The sequence below is a fragment of the Geospiza fortis genome, unplaced genomic scaffold, assembly GCF_000277835.1.
Source record: "Geospiza fortis unplaced genomic scaffold, GeoFor_1.0 scaffold41, whole genome shotgun sequence".
NCBI lineage: Eukaryota > Metazoa > Chordata > Aves > Passeriformes > Thraupidae > Geospiza > Geospiza fortis.
Genome location: NW_005054299.1, coordinates 6,252,334 through 6,272,470, shown reverse-complemented (window position 1 = coordinate 6,272,470; position 20,137 = coordinate 6,252,334). Strand labels below are relative to the sequence as shown.

Sequence of the window (20,137 nt, the reverse complement as noted above, 5' to 3'; positions counted from 1 at the left end):
AATGACCTGCCATATCTGTCTGGAGCTTCAGAGCATTTGTTGTGTTTTGAGTTAAGGAATGCCACATTCAGAAAAAAAGGATTTCTCTACACCTTAGTTGTATCACACAACTTTATTTTTTGCTGGTCTTTCTTCTGCATGATCTGATCAGGACTCACTAATATTGATACTTTAAACAACTGAGTCATTTATAACACATCTAAAGAGCACCACAAGGTTACAGTTTGTAAGCATGATACGTTCATATAAACAGCATTCTTAAGCTACTTTTTCTTCTATGTCTACAAAGTGGTACCTATCAAAGTTTCTTTAGTCTACCCAAGAGCAAGGGTACCATAAAAAAAAAAAAAACCACCAAAATAACAAAAAACACCATCACCAAACAATTAAAAAATTAACAAAACACCAAACTAAAAAAAACAATTAATGCTGCATTCTGAATTCCATTAATGATCAGAATAATGTCAAAAGAAGGAAACCAAGAACCTTATAGACTGGTACTTTAGAAGTTTAAGTACACTTTTTTGTATATTTACATGCAAAAAAATCCAGTCAGTACAAATTGCTTAATAAAAATGGAAGAACTCTTCTCATAATCTGACTGTTTGGATGCTCTTTACCATCACATATGCACAGGCACATTCTCCTCCATCATATTAATCAGCTTTTAATAAAACTATCTTATGCAATCACAATTTTTAAAAGGCTCAAGAAGACCTTTCTGTGCTGGAACAGAAGTAATAAACCAAGCCTTGACCATCTTAAGATAATTTTAAGGGTTCTTTTCTTGGTTTTGCCTTTTGTTTGTCAGTTTTTAAAATAAAGGATATGCGTAAGAATATATCAGAATCAATGCTGAGAAAGTTTTTCTTCCATAGGTGCATAGAAAACTTGAATTTGCTGTTCATGACAAACAACAAATAGAATCCTCTAGAAAACATAATAAACACTTAGTTTATCCAACTGCAGATTGAATAAACACTGCCCATTAAAGATTAGGGTGTAAATTTACTACAGTTATTTGAACAAACCCCATAATGACAAACATCTATATAATGTACAGATATCCTACATATGTAAATTGAAATGCAAGAAAAAAAATATTTACTTTTTTTTTCCCCTGAAGGGGGTGAAGGTTTTTATTGCTGTCTAAAGCTGTCCAAAAGATTCCCACCTGCCTTTATTACGAAATCTGAGAATGCCTGGCTTATTTATACTTTCCAAACACTTAAAATATAATCATCATCTTACATAAAAAACCCCCAACTTCAAGTCTGGAATATATAAGCAAAGAAGCAAATATATATAAAAATATATAAGCAAATGAATAACCAAATAAGCAAACAAGAAATAAGCAAAGATATTGAAATAAGATGAACCCTTGCTGTATAAATAAATTCCTCTGCACAATTTGTAAGAAATATTTAACTTTAGTGCAATTACAAATGAACTTAGACACCAATAAATCTTTTACAACAATCTAAACATGTTTAATACCTATTAACTCTTGAGAGATTAAGAAGGAAAAAAATTTTAAAGTTCAAGGCTCATAACCCAGTGCATCTCCAACAAGATAACCATTTGCAGATTTTTACGCAAGAACCCACTTTTACCACATGCTAAGTTTTATGGTGAATTTTGCAACACTGGCAGATAATTTCAACTTTGTGACACCTTCCACCATTCTTTCCCCTGTAACTTTTCACACCTTTCCAAAATGCTGTATTTGGTAATGCTCAAACCTCTGAGAGCCCAAGTACCCAGCACTGGCTGAACTCAGCCCCTCTCTGGGATGCAAAGAGGAGCCACCTGCACCAACCCTGGGTGCATTCCCTGTGTGACATTAATGAAGGAGAGTGGCACAGGGAGTCCAGCAGGCAGGACAGCTGTGACAAGGACACTGGGATTACAGAGCCCAGCAAAACTGCCCCTGCAGCATGCAGGGATTAGGAAGGAAGGAGATAATCCACTGGAGGGGTGTCACTGACTGCACACATTTGAGCAGACAGAAGAGGCACTAATTTCCCTTGTAACTTGACAAGTAGGTAGGAAGGTAACCAGCCTTGTCTTTGATCCCCAGACTGATACTTGAGCTTGTTCCGTGCCACACACCATGACTCCAGAACAAGCTAGGTAATTCCACCTTCTGAAACACATTCCACTGCAAGAACTCTGCACACAAAGCACCATTGCCACACTTAATTACTACACTATGCACTTCTAATTATTTTCTAAATCTGGCTCTCCAGGGGTTTTTTATGCCAAAACTTTTGCTGCTCCCTGAAATGGCATAGTGACAACTAATTTAAAGGAGAGACAAGATGAAGTCTAAAAAAATCCCAGCGTTTCTAACAAAACAAATTACATATCAAACCAGTTACATATAATGTATATATAACAAAATAAAACTATCAGAATGAGGAATGAAAGTGTGTTTCACTAATACAAGAACAAACAGATTGCAACAGAATTATTCAAAATCCAGAGCTGCAGATCAAAAAGCTCCAGAATCAGGCATGCACATCAAAGAAATCCAACCCAATAAATTACTGCCAGGTAGTTACTCTGGAGCTTCAACTACAAAGTAATGTCAACAGGTGTATAAATGAGACATCACTGTATTTGGAATTGTGAACTACAACAAAAGCAACCTTAGTGACAGTAGTAGTAATTTCCTCTACCATTCAGTTTCAAAAACATAAAAAGGGTAAAGTTAAGAAAAGAAGAAAGACAAAACAAAAGCAGTAAAACTTTATACGTAAAAGCTAAATAAAACCATACTAAGTAAAATTCTTTTACTCCTTCAATTTCAACAAAAATGCAGTTAGTCTCAGATACTTTTCTTGGCTGAAGATCTCAGGAAAAGGTCAAGATCTGTAGCTGTCAAAAACCTCCTCCAGTCTCTTAAAATCAACTTGAACTTTCTCCTCTCCCTTCCAGAGGGGTTGAGTTTTTGCGTTCTTACTCTGGAGAGAACCAATTTCCAACCTCCTATCTCCACCTTATACCATTGTACCATTTACTCCTGTAAAACCAGTTTTTCCTAAGGGCTAAAACTGTAAGTGCTTAGAGCAAAGGCCAATATCATGCAGCTACCCTGGCTTTGATTGCACAAATATCTCCTACCTTTCTATATGGAGGCAACCAACATGGCAAACCAGAGAATGTCATTGAACCTGACTTCAGCAAGACCTGCAGTGCCCCAGCGCCCTTCAAGAAGATTGGAAACATATGGACTAGACAAGTAGACAATAAGCTTGGAAAAAACCACCAGACTGGAAAGGCTGTGGTGAGTGATACAAAGTCCAGCAGACAGCTGGTTACAGGGGGTATCCCCCAGTTGCTGACCCTGAGGGAAAAAAACACACTTTCAACATGTCTGCAGCTGATATTAAACTGGATTTGTTCACTCTTAAGGTATGACAACTAAAGGGAGAAATTCTACTGCTTTGTTCAATTAGATAATGAAAAGATTGATAACTAAGATGGCACCAGGCTCCTTTCAGAGAAGTAATGATAGGACACAAGGTAGCAGACAAAGTTTCAATAAGTAAAATCCAAAATAGATGACAGGGAAAAAAAAAAAACACCGTAACAGACATCAAACACTAAAACAGACACCCAGAAACCTGTGATATCTGCATCCTTGAGTATTCTGGAGTACTGATGGAAGAAAGCTAGAGGAGTGCCACTTCCTCAATATTTATATCCTCTTTTGAGGATCAGCAAATTATTACAAGTTAAGAAAACTACTGAGAATCACAGAATGTGAACACAAGTAAGTTAAAGACCTAAGTAAGGAATACCAGGAATACCTTACAGTGTATTTGCCTGGTTTCTTTTGAAAACAGAGTTTTAAAACATTGAAACATCAAGCTTGTTCCAGAATTTGTCTGCTAAAGGTCTAAGTAACACGTGACAGCACAGTCCTACAACATTCATCTGTTCTGAAAAGCAGATGCAAGTTATCACTCTGCTTTTGCCTGCTCTGCTGTGTGGCATGTACTATGAATTCACGTGTTTTTCTGCCTTCTTTGTGAACTATGTACTGGAGAACCTCTATTGTATTTGCTCCCTGAGTTGTGAGGTGAGAAGACATTTAGAATACTTCTTCTATGTAATCTTCCCTCGGCAAGGAGAATACCTTATTTCAATATCCAAATGTCAAAGTAAGTAAAAGAAACTGCACAGGATTATTATCTCCATGGTATAGTTGGAGCAGCAGAAAACTGACAGTTAAATGACTTTCTCAAAGTCAGTAGAAGGAGCTGAATAAAGCACAAGAAATTAATACAAAAATTTCCAGCTTCCAGTTTTTGTGTTGTCAGCAAGAGAGATAATCAATCTCTCATCTCTGTGGTGCCCAGTGACAGGACCCAAAGGAATGGCCTGAATTGTATCAAGAGAGGTTGATGTTGGATATTAGAAAAAGGTTCTTCACCCAGAGGGTGGCTGGGCACCAAAAGAGGCTCTCCAGGGCAGTGCTTGCAGCACCAAGCCTGAGCTTGAAGTGTTTGGACAATGCTCTCAGGCACATGGTGGGATTCTTGGAGATGGTGCTGTGCAGGGCCAGGAGCTAGACTCAGTGATGCTTGTGGGTCCATTCCAACACAGAATATTCCATGACTTTGTGATTTGCTAATAAGAGAGAAAATAAATATACACATACAATGTGCTTCTTCCGTTGGACAATATGTACCTTTTTTTTGGCAACTTCTAGACACTTATGGTCTGAAATAGCTGGGGGAAGCTAGATGTAATAAGGAAATGAAAACTCCTTAAGAATGCAATGTAAGAATGCATTTTTTCTCACTAAATTAGACTCTCCCCATCACTGTGCTATTTCTTTTCCATTTCTAGATTCATCATCCCCTCATTCCAACACAAAAAGTTTTCCTGACTGCTAAATAGAAGATGATGTGAGCACCTACATCACTTACAGAAAGAAGTTGACAAACACTTTTCGAGCTTTTGCAAGCCTCTTCCTACATTACCATTAAAGGCAATTTAAAACAACACTTGAAATGCTTCTGCGACATTTAGCCAAACTCAGTCATGACTTCTTCACATGTAGTGATTTTACATGCATGTAGCCCTAAACTGCAGATCTGACCAATGAGTCACTGCCTCCTTTCCAAACCCATCTGCTGTTTTCCAGGCCAGACAAAATGGTCAAGCTTCCTTTGGCCAGCAGAATAACTAAAAAAAAATTAGCTCTTCCAAAGCAGTAACAGACTGACTTTCCACTGAACTATCAACTGATGCTATCAATTGCCAAGCTAGAGCTCTGAGACTCTTGTCCCTTCTAAGGCTCAAATGTCAAGTAACAGAAGGAAAAAACAGAGGTGCTTCCAAAGCAGTTCATGGGGCAATCTGGCCCAACTCAGCTAAGATCAGTGACACCCTTTTGCAAGGCTGAAGCAGTCCAGCAAATGGGCTATGGGCAGGCAATCCACCCAGCAGAACACACAGATAAATTGTATTTACTACTTCTTACCTGATATGCGTTGCTGGTAGCGACTCATACTGGCGAGAAAGGAAAAGCTCTCTGTGCTTCAACTGATGTTTCTGTTTATCAGTCAAATCAACCTCAATTGTAGTTTCAGACTCTTCTTCAACTTCTTCTGCAGAGAAGCAGAGCGTAGGTCGAAATTAACTCTGTTGCATAACATCACTGCAGCCATTTCGTTTGACATCCCCCCACCCCTTAGCAACCTCCTTTAGTATTTCAAAGAAGAGTTTAACAAGACTACAGTTTATGTAACTTGACAGAATGTTAAGTATTTTGAATTATACACTTCTACTTCAACCCTTTAAAAAATCATGCTCCTCTCCTCTGTACTACGCATTGATGTCTTTCACACAGTTTAAGAACAATCCTGTCAACATTACTCATTCTTTTTTCATCTTCTTTCCTCTGTTTTTTTCTCTTGCTTGTTGACCAGTTTTGGATTTGACGTTCTCTTGCCAATATTACTAGTACTAAAACTTTTACAGAAGTCCTGGAGAAAAGCACACTTTCTGTGGACTGAAATTTACTAAACATAATTGAAGTCCAAGACTGCAAAATCAGTCTAAAAAATTGAAAAAGTCTAATGTCTTCCACTATGTAAACCTTCTTCCATACTGGCAACAAATGCAGTGAATTTGCATATTTAAATAAGATTTAAAGTTGTTTCTATTTTAAGTAAGACAGTGAGAAATAAAAGCAGACACTAGAAAGAGTCACATATAGAATTGAAGGGCAATGTTCCCATTGCTTGCTAACATGTCACACAATGGCAGGCTCTCCAAAAGAGCTACCCTGGGATTCTTGATGGCTTAAATCTGCCTTCCTAGTGGATTTCTGGGACATGTGGAACTTGAATCTGTACTTTCTCCAGCTTCCCAAAAAGGGCAAAAAGTCTCTCTGAATAATGGATGCAAAATAACAGACCCTTTAAAAACTTCTTTAAGATTTGGCAACTTTCTACCTGGTAAATTATCCATCACCTGCAAAAACAAGTGTAGTTTACAAAATGTCTCTCAGAAACTCAACAACAGAACCTCAGCATGAAATAGTATTTCATGTAACTACCTACAACAGAGGACCTCACCCTCTCTACTAATAATAACCATTTTTACAACCAACCTACAAAGACTATTTCAAATTGAAGCCTGCCTGCATCCTCATAGCAACCACAGTTCTCTCCAAATGCAACACTACTACTTTTTTTAATCATGCCTGTGTGTAGTTCATTCCACTTCTAATAGTTCTTTTCACAAAAGTGATATAACAACATATCCTGATAAATCCAACTCCACTTTAAGTCTATCTTGCTATAGACACCCCCATCCCCTTCCCTGTTTTGGCATGTTTTGTGGAGAAAAAGAGCAAGAAAACAAAAATGAAAACAAGAATTTCACCCATCTCACTTGACAACCCACAGCCTCACCAGGCATATGTACGGGTTCAAGTCAAACTATAACTCAAGTCAGAATTATTTTGGCATCTGTAGTACTGACAGTAAATAAATCTTAAAAGAAATCTATGCCAAGGTGAAGCATTTTTTAATTAGGCAAATAGTTAATTAAAAAACAGAAATTCATATTAAAAGGTTTACGTTTGTGCTGGGATAGGGTTCATTTTCTTCAAGGTGGCTGGTATAGGGCTGTGTTTTGTATTTGTTGATAACACAGGGATGCTTTTGTTAGTGTTGAGCAGAGCTTATCCAGAGCCAAGGCCATTTCTACTCCTCACCCCATCAATGAGGAGGCTGGGGAGGCACAAGGAGCTGGGAGGGGACACAGCCAGGACAGCTGACCCCAACTGACCCAGAGGATACCACATGGCATCATGATCAGCATATAAAGCTGGGGACAGAAGAAGGAAGTGGGGACATTTGGAGTGATGATGTTTTGCCTTCCCAAGTCATTGTTGTGCGTAACAGACCCCGGCTGTCCTGGGGATGGATGAACACCTGCCTACCCATGTGAAGCACTGAATTAATTCCTTGGTTTCCTTTGTTTTTTAATTTCAATTCTCTCCCCCATCCCACCTGGGGTAGTGAGCCAACAGCTGTGTGGTGTTTTGTTGCTAGTTGGGGTTATACCACACCAATGTTTCCAGCAATTAATTTCTACAACTGTTTATTACAGTAAGTGACCATTACAAGCTACATTTTGATTGCCAGGTTCAAGCATTAATATTTCTTCCAGTTACCTTGGGTTCAGGGCTTTATTCCTAAGTAATTTAGGCATCCAAACACAAGTTTGGTCAACATCAAAAACATCTGACTGCAGATAAGGCACAAAACACAAGGACCATATGGACCATCTTAAAGTTGTTGCAGGAAGCCAGAGATGATATTCCAGAGTTTAAAATGGCTTTAGACACCTATGCTCATCTCAATATCTTCCTCAAGTAATAATTTAAATTTTAAAAATTAAGAAAACCCACCACCTTTAAGCAAATTTATTTCACTCATCTTACATTAGACATGAAAATGTTGATCCAATAGCCTGAAGCTGAAACCAAATGTCTCTTAGACCCATCTCATAAAACACTCTGAACATAAATATGAAACAACGTAAATTTTTTTGTTGTATTTTTAGAAATAAAACAGATGTTTTACACAGGATGATCTGACAAGCTGGGTAATAAGTAGAACAAACCATGGCCAGACACAGAACAGTTCCATCTACTCAACACAATTTACCATCAGGAAAATGTTACCATTTCCTGCTTCAGCATTAAAATATAAAACCAATGTTCACAGTAGGATTTAGTAAAATAAGTAATAATTTGTCCCAGCAATTATACAAACATGCACCAGGAAAGGAAACTGGACAGCATAAAGAAGGGAGGAAGCTAAGTTTGCTTGATGGCAACACAAAGAATTCTGCATCTGAAGAAACCTCCAGAGAGCTGCTTTTGAAGCAGGTTTTTGCAATTATCAAGCCTTACTACCCATTAGAAGGAAAGTGGCAACAACCTTGCAAAACTTTTAGAGATCTCTTCACATCTTTGACTTGATTTACAGCACATGTGAATTTCATTTGCCATCCAAGAAGAGATTATTTCTATCAAAAGGAGTGAAACAGAAGGTACCTACAGGAAATCATAAAGTAGCACCAAGCTAAGCACATTTCAGCACGCGGGAAGGGAAGAAGAGCAATATCTCAGCGTGAGTAAATATTTTTATGTAGCAATATGGTGATGACATACATAGACCTCATTGTTCCATGATTAGAGAGATCAAAAAAAAAAATCAATTTAAAATTGCTCAGCTAAATATAATTTTGAACTCTTAGGTATGGCTCCAAAGATGAATACTCCATACATACACACAATCACATTTTGAAAATTACACACTTCCCTTTAGGCCTTGGGCAAAATTTAAGATAATGCTGTTTTGTGGCACTTCTCCCAGTTTACAAGAAATATTTCATTATTTAGAAGAAAAATCCTAGTGAGCAAAAGCAGGCATCGCCAATGAGCTTTTAAAACTTGTGGTCTAGTTATTATATGTGGGCTTTCTAATCATCAGTAGTAAACAATTACAGTGATCCTGAATATCAGAGTGATCTGGTGGTGATACTTTCAGGGACAGCACTGAAACCTTCCCATCTGATATAAATGAGACTTAACTGACACCATTAAGCAATGGATACCAGAAAGAAAACTGCAACCCTCACTCATTTTACATATGCATCACCACTTTTAAACAGCATGAACACACTTTTTTCCCTCTTCCATTTAATTTGTGGGATTTACTATTAGAAAATTGTAGTATTAGAGAGCCTAAGAAGAAAACTGTCCATGCCTGTTGTCATCTTATTGCAGGGGTTCCAGACTGTTGTCTCCTTATCACAAAAGTTTCATACCTTCTTGGTGTTTCTCGTGGGCAGCTCCTCAGAGCACTGAGCCTTTCTTCTTCACAAAGTAGCCAACTGACTCCAGTGCCCTTCCCAACCAGCCACCCCACTCTTTTATAGCACTCTTCTTCTCATGGGTTACAGCTGTGGCCTGGTAAAGTCAGGCCTGTTCCTAATCTTTGATAACTGGCCCAGCTGCAACTCCTTAGGGGTAAGATTACTTTCTACACTATCTTTATTTTCTTATATTCTATACCCCTACACCTGCCACCTAAACTTTGTATACAGTATCTCTGTCTACAATTATGTGATGAGTCAAGCTTGCAATGAGGAAGAATTGCTTGTTTCTGCAACTAAAATGAAAATAAACTGAGGGCAAGTCTCTAGAAATACAATACTCCCATTTAATAAAAATTTCTTTTTTTAAAGTCCTGAAAGACATTTAAAAGTTTAAATGCAGCTCCAAAAACTGTATGGTTAACCATCAGCTAGCAAAGCAAGGTCAATTCCTTGGACATACTACTCTCCCTTAACTAAATCAAAATAATCCCCCATGTGCTCTCCTTGTATACTGCAAGAGTAAGAGAGATTAGTTTAAACATTGAAGACTATCTTCAGGGAGGAGAAGTAAATCTTCAGTATTAAAAGAAAGGAGGAAGTTATCCCTCTATTGCCACCAAAATGCTGACAGCACTCTTTCCAGTTAGAGTTGGAATCTGGAAATTCTACCAAAAATCATGGAAACAGAGTAATTCAGGCTGGAAGAGGCCTCAGGAGGTCCCTTGCAAAAACTATATTTCAAAATAGGCTCAGCTGTGAGGTCAGTCCCTGGTACTCAGTAATTGAAAATCTCTGAAGACAAAAGACCACATAAGCTCTCCATCCCCCAGTAATGGAGAAAAGCTTCTACACGTATTTAATTAATCTGAATCACTCCTGTTTCAATTTAGTCACTGTCGAGAGTTCAACTCCATCTCCTGGTCTATAACCCCCACAGGAACTGGGAGTCCACCTCTTCTCCAAATTGAGAAAGGTCAATTCCAGATGACTCTCCTAGAAGGGCAAGAGCTCATCATAATGGTTTTTGCCAAATGCATTCCAATTTTCAGCAACTTTCCTTTTATCAGGAACCTAAAACTAGATGCAATAGAATTTGATGTAATGCAATGGGTGCTGAATAATCAGGGGGAATAATCTCTTGCCTAGATCTACTGGCTATGTGCCTGGTGATACAGCCCAGATTGCTCTTGGCCAACTCCTTTCCTTGTCAGGGAGTTGTCTGTGGGCAGCCTCAGGGCCTTTCCTGCAGAGCTGCTCCCCCAAGCCCTCCTGCTCTCAGCTTATGCTCCTGCCAGGAGCTCTCCCCTCCTAGGGGCGTTTGTCCCGTTCTGCACAAAGCACTCCTCCTGCTTTCTAGGAACCCCTGCATACCAGCCCTTCCCCAGCACCTGGCCACCCCCTTCGTTCTTGTGTCACCTGCAAAGATGATAAGAGTGCAGCACATGGCCTGCTCTAGTCACTGCTGAAGAAGGTCCCCATGGAGATTCCCACCAGACTCCACACACAATGTGGACACTTAACCACCACCCTCTGACTCACACCATGCAATCAGTTTTTTATTCACCTACTTGTCCCTTAATCCAGGTCCACTGCAATTGCTTGGCCTGCTACAAAGAAAAAAAAAATAAAGAAAAAGAGAAAGAGAAAAAAGCAGAAATAGGAGACTGAGAAGACATAATGGGAAAACACAAGACTCCTTTCAAGAGCAGCACAGACCAATGCTGGATGAAAACAGCAGAGTACCCAAAGCTACAGTGCATTAACTTCCTACCTTAATTGCTTGAAACCATACCTCAGCTTAGATGTATCCAGCTTATGCAAGCATTCAAATCACCACCAACAACATTTGCAGAGTCACAGCCATTTCATTGTTTTTTAAAATATTTTTTAAATTGTATTAGATCAGTATGAGATTGGAATTTTGTATTCAAAGAAAGTCCCACTTTCAGAAAACTTTACAAACTTTCTTCCTTTCCTTCCTTTCCTTTTTCTTCGATGCTCAGACTAAAAAATATGTACATTTCAGGTATCAACAACATATTTTCAAACCTACAGATAAAAAGCTGGGAATGCTGAAGAGCAGAAAGTTTACCACACACATCAAAGGAAAGGTGGCTGTGCATAAGTCTCTTTAAGCTTAGATGGTTGTAGCAAAAACTTCAAATGCTCATTTGGTAGATAGATGCTATAGCAGTAACAATTATAAATATAGATTTTGGGGGAGAGAGAGTAAATCTAATTACTGCCAAATTTCATACAAAAGAAAAACAGTAAGTCTAACCATCTGAACAGGTTTATTCAGACTGTGAATGAAGAGGTCTCTTACGTTAGCAGTTGGCCAATTTGCTCATCTGCATAAGGCTTCTTGCCACGTTTCATTGTACTAACTTAGTTGTGATATTTAATCCCCTAAAGCTGTAGTAAGGCCGTTTAATCAACTTTGTGAGCTAGACTATGCATGGTTACACTTTCAATTTGAGTGAGGAAGCATTTCCCAAAGCTGAATTAATTAGCTTTACATATACCACGTCTGTTGCAATGTTCAGATGACTTAGAATGTCTAACATCAATTCGATATTTGCTGTTAGTTTCAAATAGGATAAGAAATCCAAAGAACAGTTTGTATGCATTACAAGTCATGTAAACAGCATATTGCAATCTAAAGCATGAATCTGAGCAATTTTTCAGGTAGGAAAAAAAGAAGTGATCGCCTCGTGTTTACAGGGAACATCCTGCTGGATAGCATGGATATACATGTGGCCTCTAAGGGATTATCCAGTTTTCCTACACAGTTATCCAGGTGATCCTCCCAAACTACCTCATCATTATTTTTCTAACGAAGGTCACAAAACAAAGAAATAACTACTGTGTAGCCATTAAGAACTAATATGCCACACCTACTGTCCAATAATAAAAATTATTTCCAAAAGAATGTAAAATGGTTTTTTGGATACTTTCAAGCAGCATGTTATGATAATAACAATTTCCAGGATAATAAGTCAGTCATAAACAATTGGACAACCATATCACATTTATCACAGGTCTGTAGAAAAAATATTTTATGGAAACCATCACACCTTTAATTAGCAGAAAAGTTCACCTTCCCAAACTTGATGGGTGGGGGTTATTTGATAGCTGGTTCTGGAGATTTTTGAGAGCTAGGAGCTTGTGGGTGGAAAGCAAGGAAGGATTACCTCCATAAGTACTATGAATCATGATGTGCTACATTAATAAATAGATTCTAATAAATTAAATATAACATGAATAAATGCAAAAGCAAGCACAATAGCTCTTTAACCATTTTTCAGCGCTGAAAGCTAGTTTGTAACAACACTACAGAACAGAAGGTCCTACAGAAGCATGAGATCAATAACACGCTGGCAGTGGTGAAAAAGCTGGCTTATGTATCATAAACTTCAACTAGATTTTTCCCCTTTTACCTGATTTCTGTATCACCTATTCAAATGCAAATACTCCCAAATGAGAAAAATATCCTGTTACAGGGCTCAGGTTGTGTTTGGTCATGTGTACATCTGTATCAACTACAGCAAGCTGCTGCAGGATGTGAGAGCAACCGTCCTGGGTGGTGTTTCTGGGAGCAGCTCATTAGGAGCAGCAAGCAGCAGACTCAAAACTGTGCCATGGACACTGGTATTTGCAACATGATGAACATCCAGTTACTGGTTACATCCAGCTCATCAGCTGAATCAGAAGTCAATTAGTGGTTTTTCCAAAGTGTGCATATGTTTAGAGCTGTGTGGGAAAGAAAGGAAATTTTAGTTCTACCCTCAAATCCAGGCTGGCAGACCACCACAAGCAAAAGGGTACATGGTTAATCTGACAGCACCCAAGAAATAATTTTTAAATCCATTATCTGTCTCAAGAAATACAAAGGCTACCTGCAACACTGTCATGTAGCCTGCTTGAATAACTACTACACCTGATTTTAATAAAAGGGAGATTTGTATATTCCATTTTCCTGAGACAGCTGCTATTAATAATTTTTCCCATCACTAAGATTTTCACCATTTTTTCTGTGAAACTCCTGCTCATATCTTGTTTTAACAAGATTATCTTTCCTTTAGCATAGGCAACAGGTCTGTTTGATCTAGTTGGTTAACAAGCTGCATGGTTGTCTCTCCTTAAGAAAATGTAATGTTAATATATAAAAAAATAATAAATGTAGCATGAGAAGAACAAAGCACACAAAAAAATGTGCTCTTATATTTTCTGTAAGAATCCAAAGTCCATGTTTAAGATCTACACTGGCATTTTCTTGCACTATGTGACAATAACTACAGAGTTTCAGAGATCTAAACTGATTTTCTAACATTCAGTTCACATCCTCAAAAGCTGATAAACAACTTTTCAAAATTTATTGGCAGAGATGAAAAGGCACAGATTGTACAAGAACTCTCCTACCCCTACTCAGGATGGCATATGATTCTGCTTATAAAACACAAATTATTTATCTTCTACAGCATCTCCTTACAGAAGGGCTGAATTTTGTTGGATTTTTTGCAGGAAGGAAAGAAGAAGTAGGAAGAAAATAAAATGAAAGAAAAGGGGGGAAAAAAGAGAAAGAAAATAAAAGGATTTGTATATCCTGTTCTTGGATAAACTCAATCAAGATACATTAAGGCTCTAGATGTGGGATTAGGAAATGAGAAAAATATTATCCAAGAGAATGCCTGCTCCATGCCAACATGGTAAGAAAGCTTTTCTGTCTATGTAGACCTGACAAGACAACCAGGAAGAAGAGTTCATTCACTCTGATGGTCTGTGCAAGACTTAAAGGCTGATTTTTTTTCCATCTTTTTTCCATCAACTATGTTAGAGATTTACCTTCCGGGATACATTACTTTCTTAATGCCTGTACATAGATAACGAGATAATAATTTACAGAAACTATACATATGAACTCTGAAAAGCGTAAAGAGATATTAATATATGTATTACTTTAAATAATTAAATCATTTTAATTTATTCATTCTGAAGCCAGAAGGAAAAACAAACAAACAAACAAAAAAAAAAAGTGTAGGAATAACATCACCTTGCATTAGCTATTCAAATTTTAATACATATGCCATTCCCAAGTAAATCAACAAAGTTTTTCTTCTACTCTCAGTACTTTGCTTTGTAGACAACATGTCCAAATACCATTTTTGTTGCAGTGAGTAAAATATCAAAAATCTTCACTTATTCATCGCATATATGGTAAATTTTCAGTATTTTGATTCTGGCTTTTTTTCCTTTTATTAAAACCAAAAATTAAAAATTAAAAGAAAGGGGAGAGCATTATGAAGGTAGATGAAGCTAGCCCCCATTTGAAGGCAAATGTAAATATAAAAGCTGTCCATATATCAAAACCTTTTTTCTTGTATAATACTTGGCAACTGAGTCCTTGTCCTCTTGAGGGCCTACTGAGAATAACTGCATCAGGATTTCACTCCTGACAGCAGCATCAGACAAAGGATCTGCCTAAAGGCACTGCCACACAGCAACGGGCCACAGTACCCTGTAGGGTCTGGGTTACAGGTCACTGACTCTGCCAACACTATTTCTACTCTGGCTTAAGCCAAAACAAGGCTGCACTTTTAATACAGGAAACTGAAAGATGACTCCCTTCATCACTGCATATCACTGTCACAATACTACACAAAAACAAGAACAAAATAAAAAATTAATTCTATCATTCAGCATATCAAAAACAGGAAGATAGCTAATTGAGTTGTGCTGGTTTTAGATAGATGTTTAACCTGCTGTACAAGTACAAAAGGCATATGCACTCACATAACCCCTGGATATATGCATATATAGTGCTCTATGCATAGCCCAGCAACTCTGCAACCTGCACAGAGACATCCTATATACTGTGATAAATCCTCGAACAGGTTTTGGATTCAGGCAGTAGGTGACAGTCAAAATGAACTACCTATCTTCCTGAAGTCTTTTAGGAATTTGATACTGTAGAACAGGCTTTTACTGAAAAAAATTGCCCTTTTTACCACTCAAACTTTTTTTGCTCTTGGGAGTGACATATTCTACATCAGTACAAAACAATTTCTCTGCAAGGATCACAGAATCACTTGTTGCATATCAAAACCAGAAGCAAAGCAGATTCACACTACAAATCTTCACTTGATCAGAGAGGGTTACAAACAGTAGCTGAGGTAAAAAACAAAATATTGATCAAACAGACAAACTGCGCTGTGAAACAGCACAGCCACTCTGGCCACACACTCCATGTGGTTTGGGGCATGACAAACTCAACATATTTGCTAACTGAGTCCTGTTACTTGTGCAGACTACCTTTAACAGAAAGAGAGTTTACAGACAAATCACACAGCTGCTTTATACATTCATCTTATCTGCTACTTCTACCTAGTCCATAATACCTCACACCATAAATATATATAGATATATATATATACACAAACACAGCACTGCATGAATCAGCTGGGGTAGGAAGTGCTACACTCATTCTCACACAGAGCCTTGCCCAAGCTGAAAAGCTCCACCTCCACCAGCATGTGTGCAGTTAGAGGCATGCATGAGTATTACCAAGGGAAACTATTGCACACTTCATTCCACTGCAGAATACAGACATTCAAGAATTACTGCTGGTAAGCCTTTAAATCATAGACCTGATTCCCACATCACACATTTATTTGCCACTGCATGATGGGAAAGTCTTTCTATATTAATGGTGGGTTTACCTCATTCAAATTTATAAATTATATAAACTGCTGATTCAATTAGACTATCAGAGAACTCTTTGAAGATGTGAAATGCATCTCATTGGAACTTTACAGCTAGAGATAACCTAGCAATATTTTTGTAGGCTAAAATTTATGCCTCAGGTGCTTTGGTACAGTGTGGGTGCACTGGCAAGAAAGTGGGAAAAGTGACTTAAAATTAGGAGCCAAGGGAAAAGAAAAAGAAGTAGAACCATTTGAGATTATGGAAAGCTACTTTTCTTCATGAGACAAAAAGTTATGATAAATAATATCCATTTAAATACTACAAGTATTTTAAGGGTACCAAGAAAACAGTGTAGGATCACGTGCATGCACAATCAAGAAACACGAATGAGGCAGGAAAGCAGCTGAGAGAAAACAGTTACATGTTTTCCACGAATCAAAAGGAACACTGAACAAATACAGTAACAATGGCATGTGTATTTAAACCTGACCACGAGGAAGTGAATCCTAAGAAACACAGGGAAATAGGGGAATGCTCAATGCTTTGGCAATTTTCTGTGAATACTCTCTCCTTCTAAAGACTCAAATATGAAGAATTTATTTTGGGAGTAGAGCTCAAAAAAGTGACACCTTTTGTACCCTACTGAGTTCTTTACCAAGGAAACTTACTAAATAAATACTTCTGGTATTTAAGTAATAAAAATAAAAACTGAGCTTCATATATCTTATAAACAGCTTTAAGCATAAACATGAACTGATATTTTGCAGCTTTCCACTCTTCACAGCAAATTCAGAGAATTAATCCAGATTTTAGGTTTAGTTTGTTTTTACATTCAGAGAAATTGGCAGCAATGTATTCAAGTCTCTTAAATTTTCTGCTCTGAAAAGAAGGTTGTTGAATTTGAAAGAAAATTAACCTACACACACTTGCCCAAAATTGTAAGTTTAGACTTTGGGGGCCTAAAGATGAAGCTAGCAAAAATTCAGTCCATGCAAAAATTCAGATGTAGTTATACAAATTGCACAGAATGGACAATTTTGATATGCGAAGAGGCCACGCATGATCAAAACGCAGATCACACATACACAGGTGAAAAAAATGTGTTTATGCAAGTTTTCCCTAAGAGCTAGGAACTCCTAAAATTATGAACTTTGTTGTAAATCCATTCATCCATTAGGAGAAGATCATTAACATTCACAATCTAACAAGCCATTCGGCACCAAAGGAGGAGCCTGACCAGACACAGAAGTTAATAATTCTACAAGAGTTGACAGTAAATTTGTTAATGAGACAATATAGCTACTAATTCTAAATGTCAGTCACAAAAAGAATACTCAGATATTGTCAGAAGCAAAACACTCCTCATTACTGCTTCTTTATTGCTTTCCCTGTTGAGAAGAGAAAACATTCACAAGTTCTTGAACAAAAATCAAATGAAGAAAACACATAATTTATGACACTACCCAAAGCACCCTTGAAAAGAATAATTGGGAGCCTTGAGACAAGTTTTTCCTTGATGACAAGGAAGTAGTTTTCAACAGGGCTTGCTGTATTGCAGCAAGTTCTGAATTTTCTCCCCCCTTTTCAAATAAATTACAACTGATGGCATTCTCTTGGGTAAATGAAGGAAAACTTGATGCTCCCTTGTCTCAGGAGATTAAAGAGATCATGTCTTCCTCACAAAAACCCCAAGCTCATTTTCAGTGAAAATGATAGACTAATATGTCTTAGCATAAAAGCTACTTTGCCACTGATTAAAGAATTCCTTATCTGTATCATCCTTAAATGGTCCTCCTCGGGTGTGTTTCTCCCACATCACAGACTTCAGGATTTCCAGAAGCAACACAACAAAACTGAATTTGCTACTGCTTCGTTTACATGTCTCTATCAGATGACTGCAAATAATATTAGCATGTAAAATTCCAACAAAAGCAACACTGGAACCTATACACCCAAATTTCCTGGCTTACTATATTTGGTTTTGTCTCCATTCACCAACCCAAGAGCCTTCTGATGAGCTGCTCACAGACAGTGACTTCTGAAAAACATGTCTTGTTCTCAAAGAGAAGAGGGCAACTGTGTGAGATCAAAACTAACTTTCTCCTAATTCTCGGGGGGTGTGTGTGTGTGTGGACAGAGATGACAGAGCCAGGGACACTGAGCTGCAAACAAACACCAGTTTATATTTACAGAAGCCTTGAGATTAACCAGGCAGTATCTCACTGAACCAGTTACACGAGTCTGTTCACCCACTCCTCAGGCATATCTAGCAGCCAAGCCTCCTTCCTTATATACAATTCAAGAGACTCTCCTACCTTTCATTCCCAGCTCTGTCTTTCCAGCCCTTAGCTCCTTTTTCTCTTGTCAAACCAGAAAAATCCAGAAAAATGGTATCTTTCATCACAGGGTGGTATCAACAGATTTCTTTTCTTAACAGCAAGCAAGAGAGGTCTGCTCACCAAGTGCAATTGAAAAAAATCAACTGTAACCTAACAAAAAATTTTCCAAAATCTACAAAATTCCATGGAAGTGTTACTCAGACTACTGTAAGAGACACAAATCAATTGAGCTCTTAAGTTCTAAACACTTATTTTGTTTTGGGTTTTTTTCACCAACATGACCATAAGCAAGACCAAAAAAGTATTCACCATGGAATTGATTTTTGTTGTTTGGAACTTTTTTTTTTTTTGGAGAAACTATGAATTATTTCAACATTTAAAATTATCAAGACAGAGAAAATTGATTGTATGCAGTAGAAGAATTAATATTTGTCTCTTGGGTTCATTCCACCAAAGGTGCTTCTAACTGAACATAGGCTGCAAAGACAAGAGGTATCAAGGGAAGTAGTGAAACCAAAAAACAAGACAATTTAAGATTTCAAATAAAATCTCCAGTCAAAACATACTTTTTCTTCTAAGACATTATGTGACTTGAATTAGGTAACAGGAAAAGTCATCTTAAAGTGATTTTTTCAGAAAAGGGATTGTGGTTGAAGAAATACTTCATGAGAACCTGTTTAGTTTGATGTACAAGAACTACTACAATGAAAAAGAACCAGAACCAAAGAAAAAATAATCCACCAAGTTTCTGGTTGTGTTACAATCTGATTGGACAAAAATAGTCCAGCTATAGTATTTTATAAAAATTTTGAAATCTACTGAGTCAAATATGTGACAGAGATAACAGAACACTGAAGAACACAAGGTGTTTTAGACATTTTACTCTGTAGCTCTTTCCTCAACCTCAAGGGTCTCCACACCCATAACTTTATTAATACAACTTTCTAAATTTAATTTTTTTTTATTTTTGTAGAGGGCAGGAAAAATTCTTGTGTTTTTCCTGGAGTTGAGTATTAAAAATATTACTATGCAACAGCAACCATATGCTGAAAAACCTGGTGGCACACAAAAAGGAATTCACATTTCAGTTTTGTGTATCTTTGGGAACATCAATGAGTAATCTGCTAAACACTACTGCTCAAGTTAAGCTCATTTTCTTAACATCTTCAATGATACCTGCTAGCCTGCAGCTCTACTGAAATAAAATCTGATGGCATATTAACAGCTTCATTTCTCTCGGATGCATCTAGAATGTTGGCAGTTAACACAGACAATAGGCAAAATATTCCTCTCCTCATATACAAATCACCTTTAAGTGAAGGTAAGAAGGTTCAGCAGCATCTAAACTGCTCTACAAGATCGAGCCATTTCCAGGAATGCTGGAACATTCTTGATATTATATAGAAAACAAACTACCAGTGTTTGTAAAGCACTCTGAGATCTTTTAACGGCAACTATAAAAACATATTGGCAAATTAAATATTTTTCACCAACTTTTATAAGAACTTCTAATAGGAGCATTGCTTTACAGGCAAAAAAAAACTGAAGTAGAGAGAGAATACTGGATTTGTTTCTGATTGCAACACATCAAAGTCATACAAAGGCAAGAACTGAGTACAGACTCCAACATCTGATGATAAAGTTCAGTGGACATGGCAGTGTTCAGTCAAAGACTG

The 20,137-nt window shown here is 37.5% G+C and overlaps 1 protein-coding gene across 2 annotated transcripts in view; it reads right to left on the bottom strand.

Moving 5' to 3' along the window:
* Positions 1 to 20,137, bottom strand: part of MTA3 (metastasis associated 1 family member 3) — a 140,185-nt gene that overhangs the window by 112,037 nt on the left and 8,011 nt on the right. For both annotated transcript variants that reach the window (XM_031059739.1, XM_014308016.2), the window contains exon 4: positions 5,498 to 5,624. In XM_031059739.1, coding sequence (XP_030915599.1) covers positions 5,498 to 5,624 — 127 coding nt within the window. The remainder of the gene's footprint in view (positions 1 to 5,497; positions 5,625 to 20,137) is intronic.